The 16,869-nt window shown below is 55.1% G+C and overlaps 1 protein-coding gene across 6 annotated transcripts in view; it reads right to left on the bottom strand.

Annotated features, from left to right (window-relative positions):
• APBA2 (amyloid beta precursor protein binding family A member 2) overlaps positions 1-16,869 on the bottom strand; it is a 48,613-nt gene that overhangs the window by 2,661 nt on the left and 29,083 nt on the right. For 5 of the 6 annotated variants that reach the window (XR_013227506.1, XM_077318344.1, XM_077318343.1 and 2 more), the window contains exons 3-12: positions 15,424-15,504; positions 13,611-13,647; positions 10,832-10,977; positions 8,481-8,516; positions 5,860-5,946; positions 4,092-4,277; positions 3,481-3,660; positions 2,434-2,646; positions 1,743-1,862; positions 87-227 (exon numbers count right to left, since the gene is read on the bottom strand). Coding sequence is in view for 5 of the 6 variants with exons in the window: in XM_077318344.1 (XP_077174459.1) it covers positions 87-227; positions 1,743-1,862; positions 2,434-2,646; positions 3,481-3,660; positions 4,092-4,277; positions 5,860-5,946; positions 8,481-8,516; positions 10,832-10,977; positions 13,611-13,647; positions 15,424-15,504 (1,227 nt within the window). In the remaining variant the exon portion in view is untranslated. The remainder of the gene's footprint in view (positions 1-86; positions 228-1,742; positions 1,863-2,433; positions 2,647-3,480; positions 3,661-4,091; positions 4,278-5,859; positions 5,947-8,480; positions 8,517-10,831; positions 10,978-13,610; positions 13,648-15,423; positions 15,505-16,869) is intronic. The other variant, XM_077318347.1, reaches the window with a different exon arrangement.

The following is a 16,869-nucleotide window of genomic DNA, read 5'->3' as shown; positions in this document are numbered from 1 at the left end:
CATTGCTGCAGGAGGCCAAGGGTGGGCTGCATTAACGATCAGTTCGTCTGACTCCAGTTCTATTGAGGTTTTCGCCGGGCACGTACCTCTCCCACGGAGTTGGACAAGGCCTGGACGATCTTCTCGTGAGCTGTGGCCACGACGCTTTGGCCGTTGATCTCGATAATGCGATGGCCGACACGGACGCCCCCTCGCTCCGCAATGCCCCCCCGCATCAGACTGCAGATCTGCCAAGAGAGATTTGAGTCAGCCCCCCAGAGGGGTGGGGGGGATTCAGGGTTCTGAGCTTTGTAAATGAATGAGAATTCAAGTCCAGCAATTCCACGTCGTGATCTCCCCTTGAAGTACCTTCAGTTGACCGCTAATAAATATGAGAGAGGACGACTAAAGCCAGGGAGACACGCCTCCCGTCCCCCCCCCCCTTGTGCGGACTGGCGACATTTAGGAGCTTTGGAGGTCACTGTGTGTTGGAAGCACACTCTCTAAACACACCCAGCAGCAGACTCTCATCTGTAGAGCCAGGTTTGAGCCCCCGACTCTTCCTCTACAGGTAGCCAGCTGGGTGACCTCAGGCTAGTCACAGTCCTGTTAGAGCTGTTCCCACAGAACCGTTTCTTCTCGGAGTTATCTCATCCCCACCTACCTCACAGGGTGTCTGCTGTGGGGAGAAGAAGGGGAGGTGATTTGTAAGCCGCTTTGAGACTCCTTCGGGCGGTGAAAAGCAGGCGATAAAAACCGACTTGTCTTCCCAGAACTGCCTTTGGTTGCAGAGACGTCTCCTGGCCACTAGATGGCACCCCACGACAGTCAAACCGGCCCCTTCCAGGACGAATTCTGAGCCCACCTTTAAGACCCACCAAATTTGATTCCAAAAAGTGACCTTCTGTGTACACAGCACACTTTGCCAAACAATGAAATGGGAGTTAAAAGGCCGCCGTTGCCTGACAAAGCGTGCTGTGCACACGAGTGCTTGCAACTTGAATAAAACCTGGTGGGTCTTAAAGGTGGACTCAGAATCTCTTCGGCTGCTTCAGACCAACACGGTGGCTTTCCTGAGTCTGTCTTCAGGGACGACACAGTCCTGGCAGGGGAACTGCTGATCCTCCCCCTTTGGTGTCACCTGCAAACTGAATGAGGAGTCCCTCTACCCCCTCGCCCAGATCATGGATAAAAATGTTGAAAACCACCAGACCCAGGACTGACCCCCGGGCCCCCCCCTGCTCACCTCCCTCCACTCTGATGAAATTCCACTGACAACCATGCTGTGGAGCTGGGTTCTAACCCGACCACCTGAAAAGCCAATCTTCAGTCCTCCCATTGACCCATCAGAACATCATGGGGAACCTTCTCAAAAGACTCACTGAAATTGTCAGGAGAAGAGCTGTTTTTTTAATACCCTGCTTTTCACTCCCTGAGGGAGTCCCTACAAACACCTTTCCCGTCTTCCCCGACAAAAGACACCCTGGGAGGTGGGTGGAGCCGAGAGAGCTCTAAGAGATCTGCTCTGTGAGAACAGCCCTGAGAGAACTGGGACTGGCCCAAGGTCACCCAGCAGGCTGCAAGTGAAGGAGGAATGGCTCTCTTCAACCACCACACCACGCTGCCCTCTATGGAAACACTTGAAGTCAGTAAAAATCCCCCAGTTGTCCCTCCGCCCTGTGCTGTGCTGACCGGGAGAAACATTTGGTCCGCTTGCGTTTGAACGCGAAAGAAGTTGAAAAAATAAAGATGCACAAACTCACGATGCCGTTCTGTACGCTGAAGCCCAGCTGGTATTTCAGGTCTGGCCTCTTGATGAGGACGGTGGTGACGGGCGGGCAGCTGACGATGTTCAACTTCACTTGGGTCTGGTTCTTGAGACCCTGCGACAAAGCAGAGGCCAGCAGGGCTTGGCAAACAGCTCTCGGCCTCAAGCCAAGCCAAGCCCTTCCTGCCGGCCTCGGTGAATATTCACGGGGCTTCCCTAATCTGTTCCACTCCTCCCTTCACGGGGGCTCTCTGGGTGAAAGGGAGAGGCGCCTCTGGTCAGCTGGATGGTCTGGGATGGCCGCTCGGGGGTGGGCAGTGCCCGGCAGAGTTTCCAGGGCGAGAGGGGAGCAGAGGTGGGTGGGCATCACCTGCCTTTGCAGAGCACCCCTGGCCTTCCTTGGGGAGGGGTCTCCCACCCAAGTACTGCTGGACTTCTGCGATCTGAGCGGACCAGGCTAGCGAAGAAAGTGTCTCCCCTGTCCTCTAGGCGCACAAAGAGCCCTGACCCACCAACGATTGGGGGGCAGGAGGTCATATTTGCACATCCCAGTTAATCCTTGCAGAATCTGTATTTACAGTCTGCGAGAGACGGGGCACGTCCATGATCAGATTTATAAAGTCAGTTTTTCTTTAGGGAGCTATTTTACAAAAAAAACAAGTGGGAAAGGAGGAGAGGGGGGTCACCTTGATGATCCCTTGGCAGGTCACCAGCGGGAGCCCGACCAGGCTGGTCCCGTTGATGGACATGATCTGGTCCCCGATGCTCAGCTTCCCCGACCGAGCGGCTGGCCCCCCGTTCATCATGTTGGCCAGGATCACCGTGGGCAGGATGGACCCCCAGCCGGACTCCACGATCACCACGCCGAGGATCTCTCCTTTCTGCTTTGCGATCTGGAGCTGTGGAGACCAAGGGGGCCAACGGGTGAGGAGGGGGGGGGCTGCAGCCCTGCCCAGAGGTCCAACCCCCTCCTCTCCTCTGCCTTTCAGATGCAAATGCCGCCTTCCCACGGCTGAGTTAGAAATCCCATTTCCACTTGGCTGGTTGTGTTCCACCTTGGCCTGGCCAGAACCGCCCGTCTCCCAGCGACGCTTCTGGCTTTCCCTTCTCAGTTGGGGAGTTTTCAAACTGGTTAACTGCTTGGCATTCCCATCAGATGCCGAACGCCCAAATGTCCGCATACAAAAAGGGCAACTACCGGTCGTTTTGCTTTCTCCGCAGAGGGAGCCCCAACGGCCCCAAGGGAGGGCAGGCCTGGCCTCCCAGCCCATGAGATCAACGCCAGCCACTTGGTGGGTCCGGTTTATGCGCAGTTTTCCAAGGATCACAGAAAAAGCACCCAAAGGGCATTGAAGGCAGAATGCAGCCTCTTAGAAAATTATGCTCAAATGGACACATCAAGTTTCTAGTCCTTATGATTAAGCAGAATAGTTAGCAGTCAATGTTTGCTCAGAGGTAAGAGAGGGTGGCTGGAGGTTGGCCTAGATCACCCTCCTTCCTAAAAAGACCACCTGAATAGCTCTGCTTTCGAAGGTCAAAAGAAACCCGTCCTCCCGGGGACAAATTAATGAACTGAACTCCACCCCCCACCCGGACAGCCTTCGTTGTACAATACCGCTCTGGCTTCTATAGATGGGTGCATGAATTAAGAACTTAAAAACTTGCAGTCCGGCCCCCCTGCCCTGATAGGATCCCTCTGAACGTGACGAGAGCAGCCCGGCCCCAGCGGTCACCTCCTTGCAGTTCTCCGAGTTGGAGAAGTGGATGAGATCGTCGTTGTACATCTCCTGGGTGTTGATGATATCACTGTACTCCTTCTGGCTCAGGTCCTCGGGGTTGATCCCGTTGGCCCGGAGGAACTCCTGGTACGCCACGCTGAACGCCTGGCCGATGGACTGCGCTATCAGCTGGGCCTGGGGAGGGAAGGGCAGCCGTCGGGAGGAGGAAGGCGGCATTCCCCACTCAGGGTGCTGACCCTCGGGCGAAGGACGCTAGCCTCTATGCAGGAGATTCCTTGGACCCGTGGATGCATCAGGCATTTCCCGAGGGCAGAACTGGGACATCCCCAGCATCAAGGGTGGCCACAGGAGAGCCATCCAAACCTGAGAATACTTTGTTCTTTTAATTGGATTTATGGAGGGGAACTCTACCAGCAGCTACTAGACATGGGGACCGAGGCGAGCCTCCACCTTCAGGGGCACTCAACCTCTGAATCCCAGAGCCGGGAGGCCACATGAGGAGAAGAGAGGGGAAGGGGCAGGGGATTCCAGCTGAAGACTCAACTTCCCCCCAAGAGGGATTTGCCAAGGAAGAAGGGCTGCTGAGGCCAACACGGTGGGCTTACGTCCTCCGACTCGAAGACGTGGCAGATCATCTTGTACTGCTTCTTCCCTTCCTGGGCTCCGGGGGTGGTCTCGATGCAGTCCTGCGAAGCCGACCGGGGCATGCGGCGTCTCGCCATCAGCACGACGATGTTGCCGATGTCGGCGATGTAGGAGATGGTGCGCAGGGCGTGGTCCATCATGGTCTCCTGGAACGAGGCAGGAAAGGCGGACGGCGCCTGAGGAAGGCTTTCTTCCCCGCTCCCCTCCAAGGCAGGCCCTCCCGGAAGCCCCCCGCCCCCAAATCCAACCTCCTGGGTAGATCTGACCCCATGGCAACCTCCTCGATGATTTCTGTCACACAAACCCCACCGTTCCTCCACAGTGTTTTGGGTGGGAGTCACTATTCTCCCCTCCCCTCCAGTTTTGTTCGGAGTAGCTGAAAAGCCCAGGAGTTCTGAATTTCCTGCGTTCTGCAGTGGGGTGGACTAAATGACCCTGGAGGTCCCTTCTGACTCGATGAGCAGACTAGGAAAACGTGTCGCAGGGGGGGCCAAGCTTCCAGGACTCATCGATCACCGAAGAACCCACAAAAGCTCCTGGCCAGCCACCATTTTTAAAAGCCTTTCAGGTGCTCCTGGACGTGGAGCCCACGGAAACCACCTTGGGGACCGCTGGCTTACGCTGCAAGCGGCAGAACATGCAGGGGAAGCTCAGAGCGGCACGTGGAAAGCTGGTCCCGGTGGGAGACAGACGCATTTGCACATCACCCTCCCTGCCCCCCCCCCAAGGAGCCAGCCATCCCCCCCTCCCCAGTCGTAGTTTTATTTTTCTACGCCCCGCAGTGAAATGCAGCCGCAGGACGTGTGTTCTTCCGCCTCCCCGCGGTTCCTGTCGGTTATTTATTAAGCACTGATAAAATGCTCTGGGCCATTCGGAGCCATCTCAGCGCTCCTGGAAAATAAGCCAAGCTGGAAGAAGCTGCAGCCGGTGAGCGAGGCAGCTGGGAGGCACGACTCACTGGCCCCGGGTTTATTTTCCTCTCTCCGTTATCAGCCGAGTACATTTTTTCTTCTGCCCCCGGAGCTCAGAGAAGCACTCAGGACACTTTCCCCCTCGCATTATCCTGACAAGCATCTTGTGGGGAGAAGCAGGTGGAGGGACAGCAAGAGGCCGACAATCCTCTCGTGAGGGTCATGGCAGGGTGGGGATTTGAACCCGGGACTTCGGGGCTAACCTCAGGTGCTAACCGCCAAGCCACAGTGGCTGCTTGAAACAGTGAACCTTTCCTGTTCCTGGAGAAAGGCACAACCCCAAAATGGCTGCCAGGAAAGACAGCGGCGGCTGCAAAATGGCCGAAGCGGAGAGACAGTCCGAGGGAAGCGAAGGGGGGCAACTTCAAAAATACACAAGAGGAAAGAGGGACGAGGGAGCCAAGAAAGAGGCCCCACGAGGTGCAAGGGCAGGTCCATCCCATAATACGGCCTCCACACCAGGCCACCTGCAGCCAGGGCAGCTCCAGTTCACTAAGGGGGCCATTGGGCACCTTGGAAGACGGAAGGGAGAACGGCCCAGAAGGGAGCATCTGTTCCGCTTGGCGTTTATGAAAACAAGAGGCGGAGGTTTTAATTAAAATACATTTCCTGCGATGGGCACCTTGCTCTCCCTCACATGTTACAGCGACATCGGGGTAAAGGAGTGAATGAACGTCCCGGAAGCCCAAAGAAGCAGGGAGCTGGAGGGGACCCCCAAGGGTCATCTATTCCAACCCCCGTGCGGTCCCCGACTCACCTGCGTGTCGGCGTTGAGGACTTTGATCCTCTGGGTGGAGATGAAGAGATCCACTTCCGTCAGGGCCTGCCCGTCCCCCTCGGAGCTCTGGAAGAGACAACGGGGGGGAACGTCAAGCCCCCCGCCGGGAAATGGGCAGCAGCCAGAGGCAGGAGCAGCGCCCCGACACAAAATAACACAACACAGAACAGCTGCTTCCAACAGCCCAGTTCCCAAATACATGCAACAAAATACACCTGTCCCTTGGTCTCTAAGTCCAGGATTCTCTGTGCTTACAGCCACGGAGGTGGCCAGAAAACCTCTCCTGGCCACAGGGGTGCCAACTCCAGCTTGAGAAATCCCTGGGAATTTGGAGTTGGAGTGGAATTTGGAAGGGGAGGGACCTCAGTGGGATGTAACGCCATAACTAAGCTTTTTCGTCTGGAGATCCGTCGATTCCGCGAGAACTCCAAGCGTCTACCCGACGCAAAAATTGTAACTCTGCAGAATTCGCTGCATTGAGGCCACAGGGCTAGCTAGGGGGTCCCGCGACTGGAATTTCACAGTAGTTCTGGACCCTGGGAAGGAAGTGCTTCTTAGAGGGAATTTAACTCCATCTTCCCTGGGCACAAGCCCACCCCACAATCCTCCAGAGATCCCTTTGCAGCCTGGTAATGGGGAAAAAATGACAGGTATGATGCCAATTTTTGTATACAAACCACGACTAAAAGCTCGGGGCGGGGCAGGACTTTCGATCAGGAGGAAGGCTCAGGAAGGAGTAACAACCTTCTCGTGCCCACCACTGTGGCCCTGATCCATGGCATCTCCGTTTTGTTTTTAAAGGCCAACGAAGAGAACGTCGGAGTCCTTGAACCTTTCAGGTTCCGGCATCATGTTCTTTTATCGCTCTCTTTACAAGCTTGGGAGTCCTTCATGGAGAGAATCATTTCTCATTTGTAGGCGTGCCTCCGTCTCCCAGTCGGGAAGAGTAATTTTTCACAGCGTGTATAGCCGGAGGGATCCCTTTTCCACCCTGAAAGGAGCCAGTTTGCTCCTCCGGCAGCTGCTTCAACCCTGTAAGCCTGTTAGGGGTTGCCGATGCTTCTGGCCTGCTGCAATCCCAGTGACTCCAGTTCAATTACTCCAGAGTAAGGAATTTGAGCGCTGCAGTCCTGTCTGTCTTTCATTACCCACCCAGGGGCCACGCCACTGAGCTCAGAGAGACAAATCTTTCCAAGGCTGGGTGAGAGACCCTGATACCTTGGATCTCGTTCAAGGCATGCTAAATGCACTGCAGGGGAAACTCCCACATGCAAAACAAACGGGGCGACGCCGTTGCCCTCCCCAAAGCAGGCAGCTGGACTTCACAATGATGCCACAGTCCAAATATCACAAGGCAGGATCTCCTGAAGGGGTCACAACACACCGCAGCAGCCCGTTCTCTTCCCCCAACACGTCACGGACAGGAAGGCCTTTTTCCGCATTGGCTCCCTCTAGAGGTCGATTCGATATTACATCAGCTTATGTCAGGTATCTCTTCCTGCGGATCGAACTGCAGGTTTTTTACGCCGGGCATAAAGCAGTGTAATATCGAATCGGCCACTAGAGAGAGCTAGACACATGCAGAGTGGAAAACAACAACATCAACAGGCAAAGAAACAGGCAGGGATAAGGGGGATGTGGGAAAGCCCTAGGAGAAAAGGATACTCTACTACAGGGGTTCCCTGGGTGCAGTGGGAGAGTCCAGGGGGGCGGGGAGGAATTTGGGGCAGTAGGGGGGAAGCAGTCTGATTCTTCCTGCTGCGGCTGGATTTTCTTAGCAAGAGACATTCCAAGGTGGCTTGCTATTGCCTGCCTCTGGATAGGAGTGACCCTGGACTTCCGTGGTGGTCTCCCATCCTAGTGCTGACCAGGGCCAGCCCTGCTTAGCTTCCTGAAGAAAACGACAGCTCCAAAAGGTGGGCTGGAGGGGAACGTATTCCTGCTGAGCTCCTCCCCCTCCTCAGACTCTGTCCTTCCCAGGCTCCACCCTCCGATCGCCAAGAATCTCTGAACCCAGGGTTGGTAACCCTTCCCCCAAAATATCCATCTTTGAGAGGCTGGAAAAGTCTCCTCCTGCTTGCTCTGGCCATGAGATTCTCCATTGCTTGCTTCCCCCCACCCCCATCTCTCTTTCTGCCCAATGAGGACCCAAAGTGATTCTTACAACGAACTTACACATTTCCCCCCAGGCTAAAATATGGCCACTACACAACGACCCGAAAAGGAGGCAACAGAGTGTGTTTTGATTTTGCGGTCGGTGCGTGTCTGTTTGTATGTTTGTGTTTGGGCACTAAGGATGTTGCCTGGAAGTCAAGGGCATGGCAGCCCGAAAAAGTTTGGGAACTTCTAATCTAGCAAGAGAGCCACGTGGGCAAAACACACAGAGGTCCCAGAAGACATGGCGAACCAAGTAGAGAGGGTGTCGCCAACATACAAAAGACACACAAATGGGAACCCAAAAATCACAGTTAGACAGCTCCACAGTGGAAGTCACAACACTCCAAAACAGACAGAGATGATGAAGGGATGGTGGGGGTGGGGTGGGGGGAACAAACCCCAAACTCCGGAACACACACGAGCCAAGAAAATGTCTTACACACCGCTTTTTTCTTGATTTTAGCTGCCTTTTGCATCCTCTGGGGGGAAGCAGGTATTTAAAACGGAAACAAAGGAAAAACAGACAGATGCACAAAAGAAAGGGAAGGGGGGGAGGGAGGGAGAAAGAGAAAAGACACCGTGTAAAGTCAAGGAAACCTTCAAACGCATGAATGCAGGTTCTCACACCAGGCGTTTGGGGGGGAAAAAATAAGGTGCAAACTTATTCTGACCTATCTGAGGTCAGCTGCAACGGACTGATGCACACTGGCAATTCGGGACAGGTTTCACAGCCGAATCTGCAGCATTAGCACCAGCGAGGGCCTGCCGGTCCAGCATCCCACGTAGAAAGACCTCCTAGACCCGGGAATGGCTCGAATTTCTCATTAAGCTGAGAGGAGAATTTCCCCCAAGTCAGAGCAGGGAAAAGGGCTTCCACAGGCTACTTCAATACCCGGTCCCCTGGGGGGAAATGACCGCCACTCAAATTAAAAAATGCAAGAGGCTGCATGTAATAGCTGCTCTCTCTCTCTCTCAATATTAGGAATCCGAAAGCAAGCTCCTTAACGTTAAAGGCGAGACGTTTTAGAGCCGATATATTGGACAGCAAAGCAGAAGAGGGGAAAAGCAGGAAAACACAAAAGGGGGCATGACCGCTGCTTTTCCTGCTCCGTGACGCCATCAAAGCGGAAACTTCCTTCCTCCCCATCATCAGGCAGAGGCAGGGAAATGCCCAGGGTCAGGGGACAGAAGCGGCCTTGCCATAAATGACAGAGAGGCTGGGGGGGGGGGGACTCACGGTACAAGGGCCTTGTTTCCCATGTTCTGCACAGAAAGTCCAATCTACAATAGGTTTTGCCCCTGGACGCTTCTCCTGAGGTCCCTAAAATCAAGTGTCTAAAATAAAAACCCAGCACCGAAAGCTGGACTGCCAATCATCAGACAAGCAGCATCCCTTGCACGCTAGAAAAGGTGGGATTAGACAAAGCCAAATTCTCCTCCCGCTTCGGCAAAATTGAAGAAAAGCGCACGTTCCTCTCTCGGCCCCCCTTCTGCGAACTGAACGTGTGCCCCTTTGAGCAGCTATTAAGAATATAAATAGCTGGCAGGTTCTCTTTCTCCTTCTCTTTTACAGGCCGCCTACTAAGTACACCTGACAGCACAACGTCGGTGCTAATTAAATGGTGTTTTTTGGCATGACACGATCGGTGCTCCTCCGCGGGCTGAGGATTCAGTTCCTGGAGACGCCGAAATCGTTCCTCGGGCTAAGCTCACTGGAAAGGCCCCCCCAGAGTGGGGCGTTTTAAGCTTTCCAGGGGAGAGGGCATGACTTGTGCAAAGAGAGCTCGAAGGGATCCCAACCTCTTTGTAACACACGAAACTCACAGCCCCCCCCCCCCCGCCCCCTTCTATGATACCTGCCCTATGCCCAGAGGAAGGCTTCCGTGGCCCAACACACTGCAGATGCCACGGTCCCCGCAGAGCTGAGGGTGCCGTCTTCAGCAGCCTGGCTGGACCTTAGGGCTGGGGCAAGGGCACAAACCCAGCCTTGACTGTTCCTGCGCCACCAAGTATTAAAAACAACACAGTAACAGGAAGTAGCTGCCACTGGCACTGTGTTTGAATGTAAGAACATCAGGCCAGTGGTCCACGTAGACCAGCCTTCTGTCTCACACAGGGGCCAGCCAGTTCCTCTGGAGGGCCAAGAACAGGGCAGGGAGGCCGAGGTCTTAGGAACATCAGAAGAGCCCTGCTGGGTCAGACCAGGGGTCCATCTAGGCCAGCCTCCTGCCTCACACAGGGGCCAGCCAGTTCCTCTGGAGGGCCAACTACAAAGCAGAGAGGCTGAGGCCTTCCCCTGATGTTGCCTTCTGGCCCTGGGCTTCACAGGTTTAGTGCCTCTGAATGTGGAGGTTCCCTTGAGTCTGTCCCAGACTGTCCTCTCCTCTATGAATCTAATTCCCATTGAGAGCCATCTTTCTCTGTGGCCATCCCAGCGCCAGGGCATTCCGCATTTCCCTCACTCTCTGTGCACACAAATATTTCCTTTGGTTCATCCTCGGGCCGAAACCCCCCAAATCAATGCCTTCCTCGTCTTTCAACCGCGGACCGTTCCTTTCCCCCTCAATCCAGAAGCCACAGAGTCCCAAACGACTGGCAGGCCATTTCAAAGGGCCCCTCGGGTGCCTGATGTTCTGTGGGTGGAAACTGGGTGCAGCAGGAAGCCTTTAACCCCAGCCCCTGAGGACAGCCCCCCCCCCCGGGCCGTTGCTGTGAACGCAGAGTGCCGGGGGGCTCTGGGACGGCCGCGTTCGGCTCTCACGGGGCCCCCCCTCCGCTCGGAAACATCTCCTACCTTGACGCGGCTCACGGCTTCCTGCGCTTGCATCATGCGGATGTTTTTGGAGGGGTTGCGCTCCGACAGAAGCTGCGTGGAGCCCAGGTAGTTGGCGGCGAAGATGATGCCGTCGATGAGGTCCTCGGGTTCGCAGGGCCCTGGAACTGAAGGCGGAGGCCGGGCATTATTTCCCTTCCCCCGGGCAGAGCGGCAGGAGAACGGCGGCAGAAGGGCATCCCTGCAGGCACGCACTCCCCCAATAGACTCTCTCGCTCACGAACGCCAGCCTAATCGCCAGCAGCGAGGGGCAAATGTCTGAAGAGAGGGTTCGGGGTGCGCAAGGGTGGGCCACGGAGCTGGGAGGCAGGCATGGGAGAGGGCTGGTTTGAAAGCCCATGCGGGGGATGGCAAAAGGGTACCGGGGTGAACTGGCTTGCTGATGCCTTTCCCCCCTGGAAAGAGGGACAGGGCTCTCTCGGAGTGCCTCAAGCTCCAAGTCCCTTTCGGGAAAGAAGAAGAGCTGAGTTTTTTTACCCTGCTTTTCACTCCCCGAAGGCTTTCCCCTTTCCCTGCCTCTCCCCACAACTGACACCTTGTGGGGGAGGTGGGGCTGAGAGAGCCCTGATATTCCTCCAGAGAGAAAGGCTCAGAGAAGGGCTCTGCCGCTGAGCCATGGCCCCCAAAACTGGCCATGTGCGGACACTGCTGTTCCCACAAAGGCCACGTGGCAGCCAAAGACACGCCGAGAGAGCTCAGAAGCGGACGGCGTTTCGACTTGGAAGGGCGTCTGGGCCTCTACCTCTCTGTCACTCGTGCGTGTTTGTCTATTTATTTATGTAATATAAATGCACGTAATATATAAACAATAAAATCCACGTAATGGAAACGTTCTCTAAAACCTCCAAATCTCAGCCCGGTTCTTCCGGCTGGGCGAAATGCAGAGGGAGCTTCCCGCCCCCCGGAGGAGCAGATGCCGGAGACAGACGCTCCGGTCGCCTTTGCTGCAGCAGGAGCCGGGAGCGTTTCTGGGGAGGGACTGTGGGGGAGAGGAGAGAACCGCGGCCGTCAGGAGCGCTCCGGAAAATTGAACGTGACAGATTCAGCTGGCTTCTCTTGTGGCACGGGGCGGCCCGCAGCGCAGTCATGTCGCCTCACTTCAAGAGCCAAAGCCGAGGCAAACCTGGCCGGGCACCTGAAACACAACGCCCCTGCAGTGCGTGAGACGGAAGTGGGCGGTGGGATGACGCGGGACAGCCTGTGTTCAAAGCGTAATATCTGGGGGCACTGTGGGAGTGGTCTTGTTTCCGTGGACCGGTGGGACTCACTGCTGCAGGAAATGGGGCTGGCTCGGAGCCCAGGCAGCTTCCGGAGGGGACTGGATAAGCATGAATCAGAGGTCCATCAGTGGCTCAACTTCACGAAAGCAGGAGGAGGGAAGCAGCTGGGGCAAAAAAGCCAAACCAAATCTCGCTCTTACGGACTAGCCCCGCCGGGAGACAACGGACGAGGACCGGCTCGGTCAGGAAATGAAAAGCTTTTCACGCCTCTGTCAGAACTAATCTCGGTCTGAGCACGGAGGAGAGACAGAAGGAAATGTGGACGTCTTCTCTCCTGTAATCAGTCGCCTCCTCTGTCACTCGCCTATAAGTGCTTTTTCTTGAGCAAACCCTCTTTCCCGTTCTTCCGGATTTAATGAAAGCTCAGAGGCGCCGGCCGTGAAACGTCAGCCGTGGAAAAGGGCAGAAAAGACCAATCTTGGACGGAGCCCTCGCCCTCCCTGCCCCCTGCCAGCGGAGGAAAATCAATCAAAGAGCTAACGTTTAATTTAATTAGGCCGGCCGTCAGCAGCGGTTATCACAGGAATCGTTAAAAGCCCTCAAGTGAGGAAGGGATGCGCAGGGTGCTGGAATCGTGCAAACGGGTCTGAAAGGACTTATCCTGCGAGTGGGAAAATTTGGGGAAATTGGTCTGCCTAGCCCGCAGCGGCATCCGGGGAGTCTAATACGCAGCAGACTGTGCAAAAGGACTGGGAGCAAAAAATACGCCCCACATTTCAGCTGCATTTCTAAGCCAGTCACAGTGACTGGATGTTAACAGTTCCCCTCCAGGATACAAGGGGCTTATTCCAGATCTCTAAGGAAGAGGGAAGGCAGAAAGCAGGTTGGGACTGCTAAAATCACAAGGCCCGGATGCCTGTTGGGTGGCAGTAAGTTCTTTGCAAATCGTATGGAGTCTCTCGTGCCAGAGGGTGTGTTGTAATGCGGTTGGCATGTGGAGACCCTTTTCGCTGTGCGAAACGCCAGAATGGTTCCAGCGTCTCTGCAGCATGGCAGAAAGGTTAAAGTACATAGTGTGTGTCTTTTCTTGTTCCGGAGGATTTCCAATTTCCGGGTCTGTTGGAAGGTTTCCTGCACACAGAGGCATTCAGTGAATTGTTGAAGGCTTTCACAGCCTGAGTCCACTGACTGGTGTGAGTTTTGTGGCGTATATAGCTGTGGCCTGGTAATTTTCAGCATGACAGGCAAGCCCTTTACTGATGCTTTGGCATAAGACAAGCAAGCCCTTTGGTAATGGACTTTCTAATGAATGCCACCCAGCCGTGAAAACATTTCCTAATGGACTTGCTAATGAACCATAAATGTGAACTTCAGAAACTGCTGGAGCAAATCAAGGAAGTCAGCAAATAATATCTGCCAGGGTGTTAAATAAAAGAAACATCTCTAGATTTTTAGCAGCTTCCTGACCCGGAACTTTTAAAAGCTCTAAATGTTTTGGAACAGAGCGGAAACATACTCACCGTCGACAAAACTTGGGAAGGACGACACTTTCTTGGTCTGTCAAAGAAAAAACAGTGCATTTTATCATCCCGAGCAAGAGGCAAACAACGGGAGCTATCAATCACAAAACATATTGTCACACAATTCCCCCCCCCTCCAAGTTTTGCACCACGCTGCTCTTCCTCCACCGTGTCAAAGTATTCAGAACTCAAAGGATTGACTTCATTTTTGTGCCTTTTTATTCTCCCCCTTTTCCTAGAGAGTCGGGGCAGCTTCCGTGGCTCTCTCCTTCAGGTTATCTGCACAAGGAAAGGGGTTATCTGCCGCCCCAGGACTGTGGCTGTAGGCCCTTGGCAGGAGTGCATTTTCAGAAGGCGGCCCAAGGCTCACAGGTGGGGGCTACGAGACAGTCTTGGGCTCCGTCCTGGTTGTTCCTGGCTCTCATCAAAAGCGCTGTTGTTCCCCCCGGGATTTGGGCTCCAGCAAGCTATTCACCAAAAATAAACAGAACTTTCCTTTTCTTTTCAAACTAAAGAGCGACTATTTATGTCCTTTCCGTTTTTGGAGACCGAATCCGTCAAAGCGTTATCCCCCTGGACAGCCGCCACAGAAGGGACCGAAGCGAGCGTTTGCCCAGTATAACTCTCACACCAGCTAAGATGGGCTGGTTTTGTGAGCCAGCCCACAGGAGAAAAGAGAAAGGGGCGGCAGGAAGAGGGAAGCCGTCCAGCGCCTCTTTGTCAGTTCCAAGATAATGTTTTCAAATCCTCCGGGCTGCTTCTTCCCCTCCGAGAACAGCAGGGGAGCTGGAGCGATTTCAGAGGAAGGCCTTCTTAAGAAAGGACTGAGCAGCTGAAAGGAGCTGGCTGTTCATTAGTCATTTCTCTGCTCAAGGAGAAAAGCTCTGGGACCAGCTTCCCCCCTCCCCACCAGGAGGAAAAGGCATTTGCGCATCTGAACTAGGATTTTATAATATTTGGACGCCACAACCCAACGGTGAGTTTGTCAGTGGCCCAAATAAAACTGGTTGATCCGCAGCTTCAAACGTGAAAACACAAATCATCCAGACATGTTCTCACCCCAAATTCTGGTGTATTCCTGCCCCCTAAATGCTCCCTAGCTGCGGCTACTCCCAGGTGAGCATAACTCTGATTGTGCGGAAAGCTCAGAAACCCGTAAGGCTAAACCTGACTTTGGAAAGCAGAATCCCACAGGGAGAGGATGTGAAGTTACATCTCGTATGTGCTCCTCGTGAAGATCTCTCTCCCCCCACCTTTCTTCTTAGCAGAAAAGGTAGAAGTGGGAATAGGCAATGAGAGACGCCCCCCGGGAAGCGGAAGAGTAATGGGGGGGGGCACTGAGGGGGAACGGGGGGCCCTCCTTAAAGTGCGGTTCTGAATTAGGATTGCCCTCTAGCAGCCCAGGAGATTTATGAGTGGGCAGCGCTATTCCAGGGGCTGAGAGGCATTCTGGAAGACGCAGGCCTGCCGCCCCAAACGGTTATCATATTTTCATTTCCACTCTGTCCATGCAAGGGGTCCTTTCTTGCTAGCTACTGGGGTGGGAGGGGTGTTGTTTTGTTCCCGAAAACGCAATCACATTTGCGGGCGTCCTTTTCAGCACGGTGTCGTAGCTGCAGCGAGGGGGGTACGGAATGTGCCGCAGGGGTGCCGTTTTGGGCAGCAGCCCCGCGTCTCCCAGACCAGGCCTTTCTGCCTTCAACGCGCTGCCCGGAACACCTTCCAAGACGATGCTCGGGGGGCAGCAGCAGCAGCAGCAGCAGAGTTTGAAAGGAGGAAAAATTCGAGAAGGGGCCGCGGCCTGAACGCTAACCTCTGGCATGTTGTTGTTGTCAACGGGGCCGTTGAGATCGGAGCGCTGCTGCTTCCGGGGCTGCTCCAAGCCGTTGCAGACCTGCAAAAGGGGCACAGGAACAGGGCTTTTAATCCGGCGTTCGGGGCAGAGGGAGCCAATGCCGGGGGTCGCACACAGAAACCCGCACGAAGCAGCCTTGTGGTGAACTGGCCCCACCGAGTCAGTGTGGAAGACCCAGTGGGGCCAGAACTCCGAAGCCCTCCCTCTGTTGCCCCCCCAAGCCCCCAAGAAGACAGAGCACAAGGACATCAGTGAAGCCATGTTGGGTCAGGCCAGTGGCCCTCCAGTCCAATACTCCGTGTCACACAGGGGCCAAGACACAGGGGCCATCAGGAGGTCCACCAACGGGGCCAGAACTCCAGGGGCCCGCCCACTGTAGCCCACCAAGGACGCAGAGCATCCCTGCCCCAAACATAAGAACCTCAGAGGAGCCATGCTGGACAGACAGGCCAATGGCCCCTCCAGGCCCACACGCTGTGTCACTGTGGCCAAAACCCAGGTCCACCTTCCCGTTTCCTTCCGCTCTGCTCTGCTCTGTCCATGGTCCTGACGACTCTCCAGCCCTTCCAGGCCCCAACTTTCACCACAAGCTCGCTGCTGCTAATGCCAAGGTGCCCCCCCCAAGCGTGAGGCTGTGCTCCCCCCTCCAGGCCTAAAGCCCAAGCCCGTTAAATAAGGGCACAGTTTAAAGGCCGATTTCGGCAGCCCCCCCACCTCCCCGGCAGATGGCTGGAGAAGCGACAGGCGCCCCACGTTCCCCAAAGAAACATTCCAGCCGAGAGAGATCTAATTACGTCGCGCTGTTAAGCTAATAAGGTGAAACGGGCCAGTGATGCAGAGCGAAACGCATCGGAACGAGGGAGCCACAAAGCAGGCGGGCTCCTTCTGCTGACAAACGTTATCCCGAAAAACCCAGCGGGGATTAAAGCGGAAAAGGGTTTGTGCTTCTTACAGGACCACTGGAGGAAAAAAAAAACACAATGATTTGCAGAGGAGAGCAAACCACTTGCCCATCAAGGTCAGTCTTGTCTACTAAGACAGAAATTCTGGATGAGGCTTTTCCTCTTCCCTCCTGCCTGGTCCTTTTCACTGGAGATGCTGGGGATTGAACCTGGGACATGGTCCCAGATCAAGGCCTTCCCCATCCCCTCCTGCCTGGTCCTTTAACTGGAGATGCCGGGGATTGAACCTGGGACCTTCTGCATGCCAAGCGGAGGCTCTGCCCCTGAGCCAGGGTCCCAGATCAAGGCCTTCCCCATCCCCTCCTGCCTGGTCCTTTAACTGGAGATGCCGGGGATTGAACCTGGGACCTTCTGCCTGCCAAGCAGAGGCTCTGCCCCTGAGCCAGGGTCCCAGATCAAGGCCTTTCCCATCCCCTCCTGCCTGGTCCTTTAACTGGAGATG

This window comes from Paroedura picta, chromosome 18, assembly GCF_049243985.1.
Source record: "Paroedura picta isolate Pp20150507F chromosome 18, Ppicta_v3.0, whole genome shotgun sequence".
Lineage (NCBI taxonomy): Eukaryota > Metazoa > Chordata > Lepidosauria > Squamata > Gekkonidae > Paroedura > Paroedura picta.
This window is presented reverse-complemented; position numbering and strand designations above follow the sequence as displayed.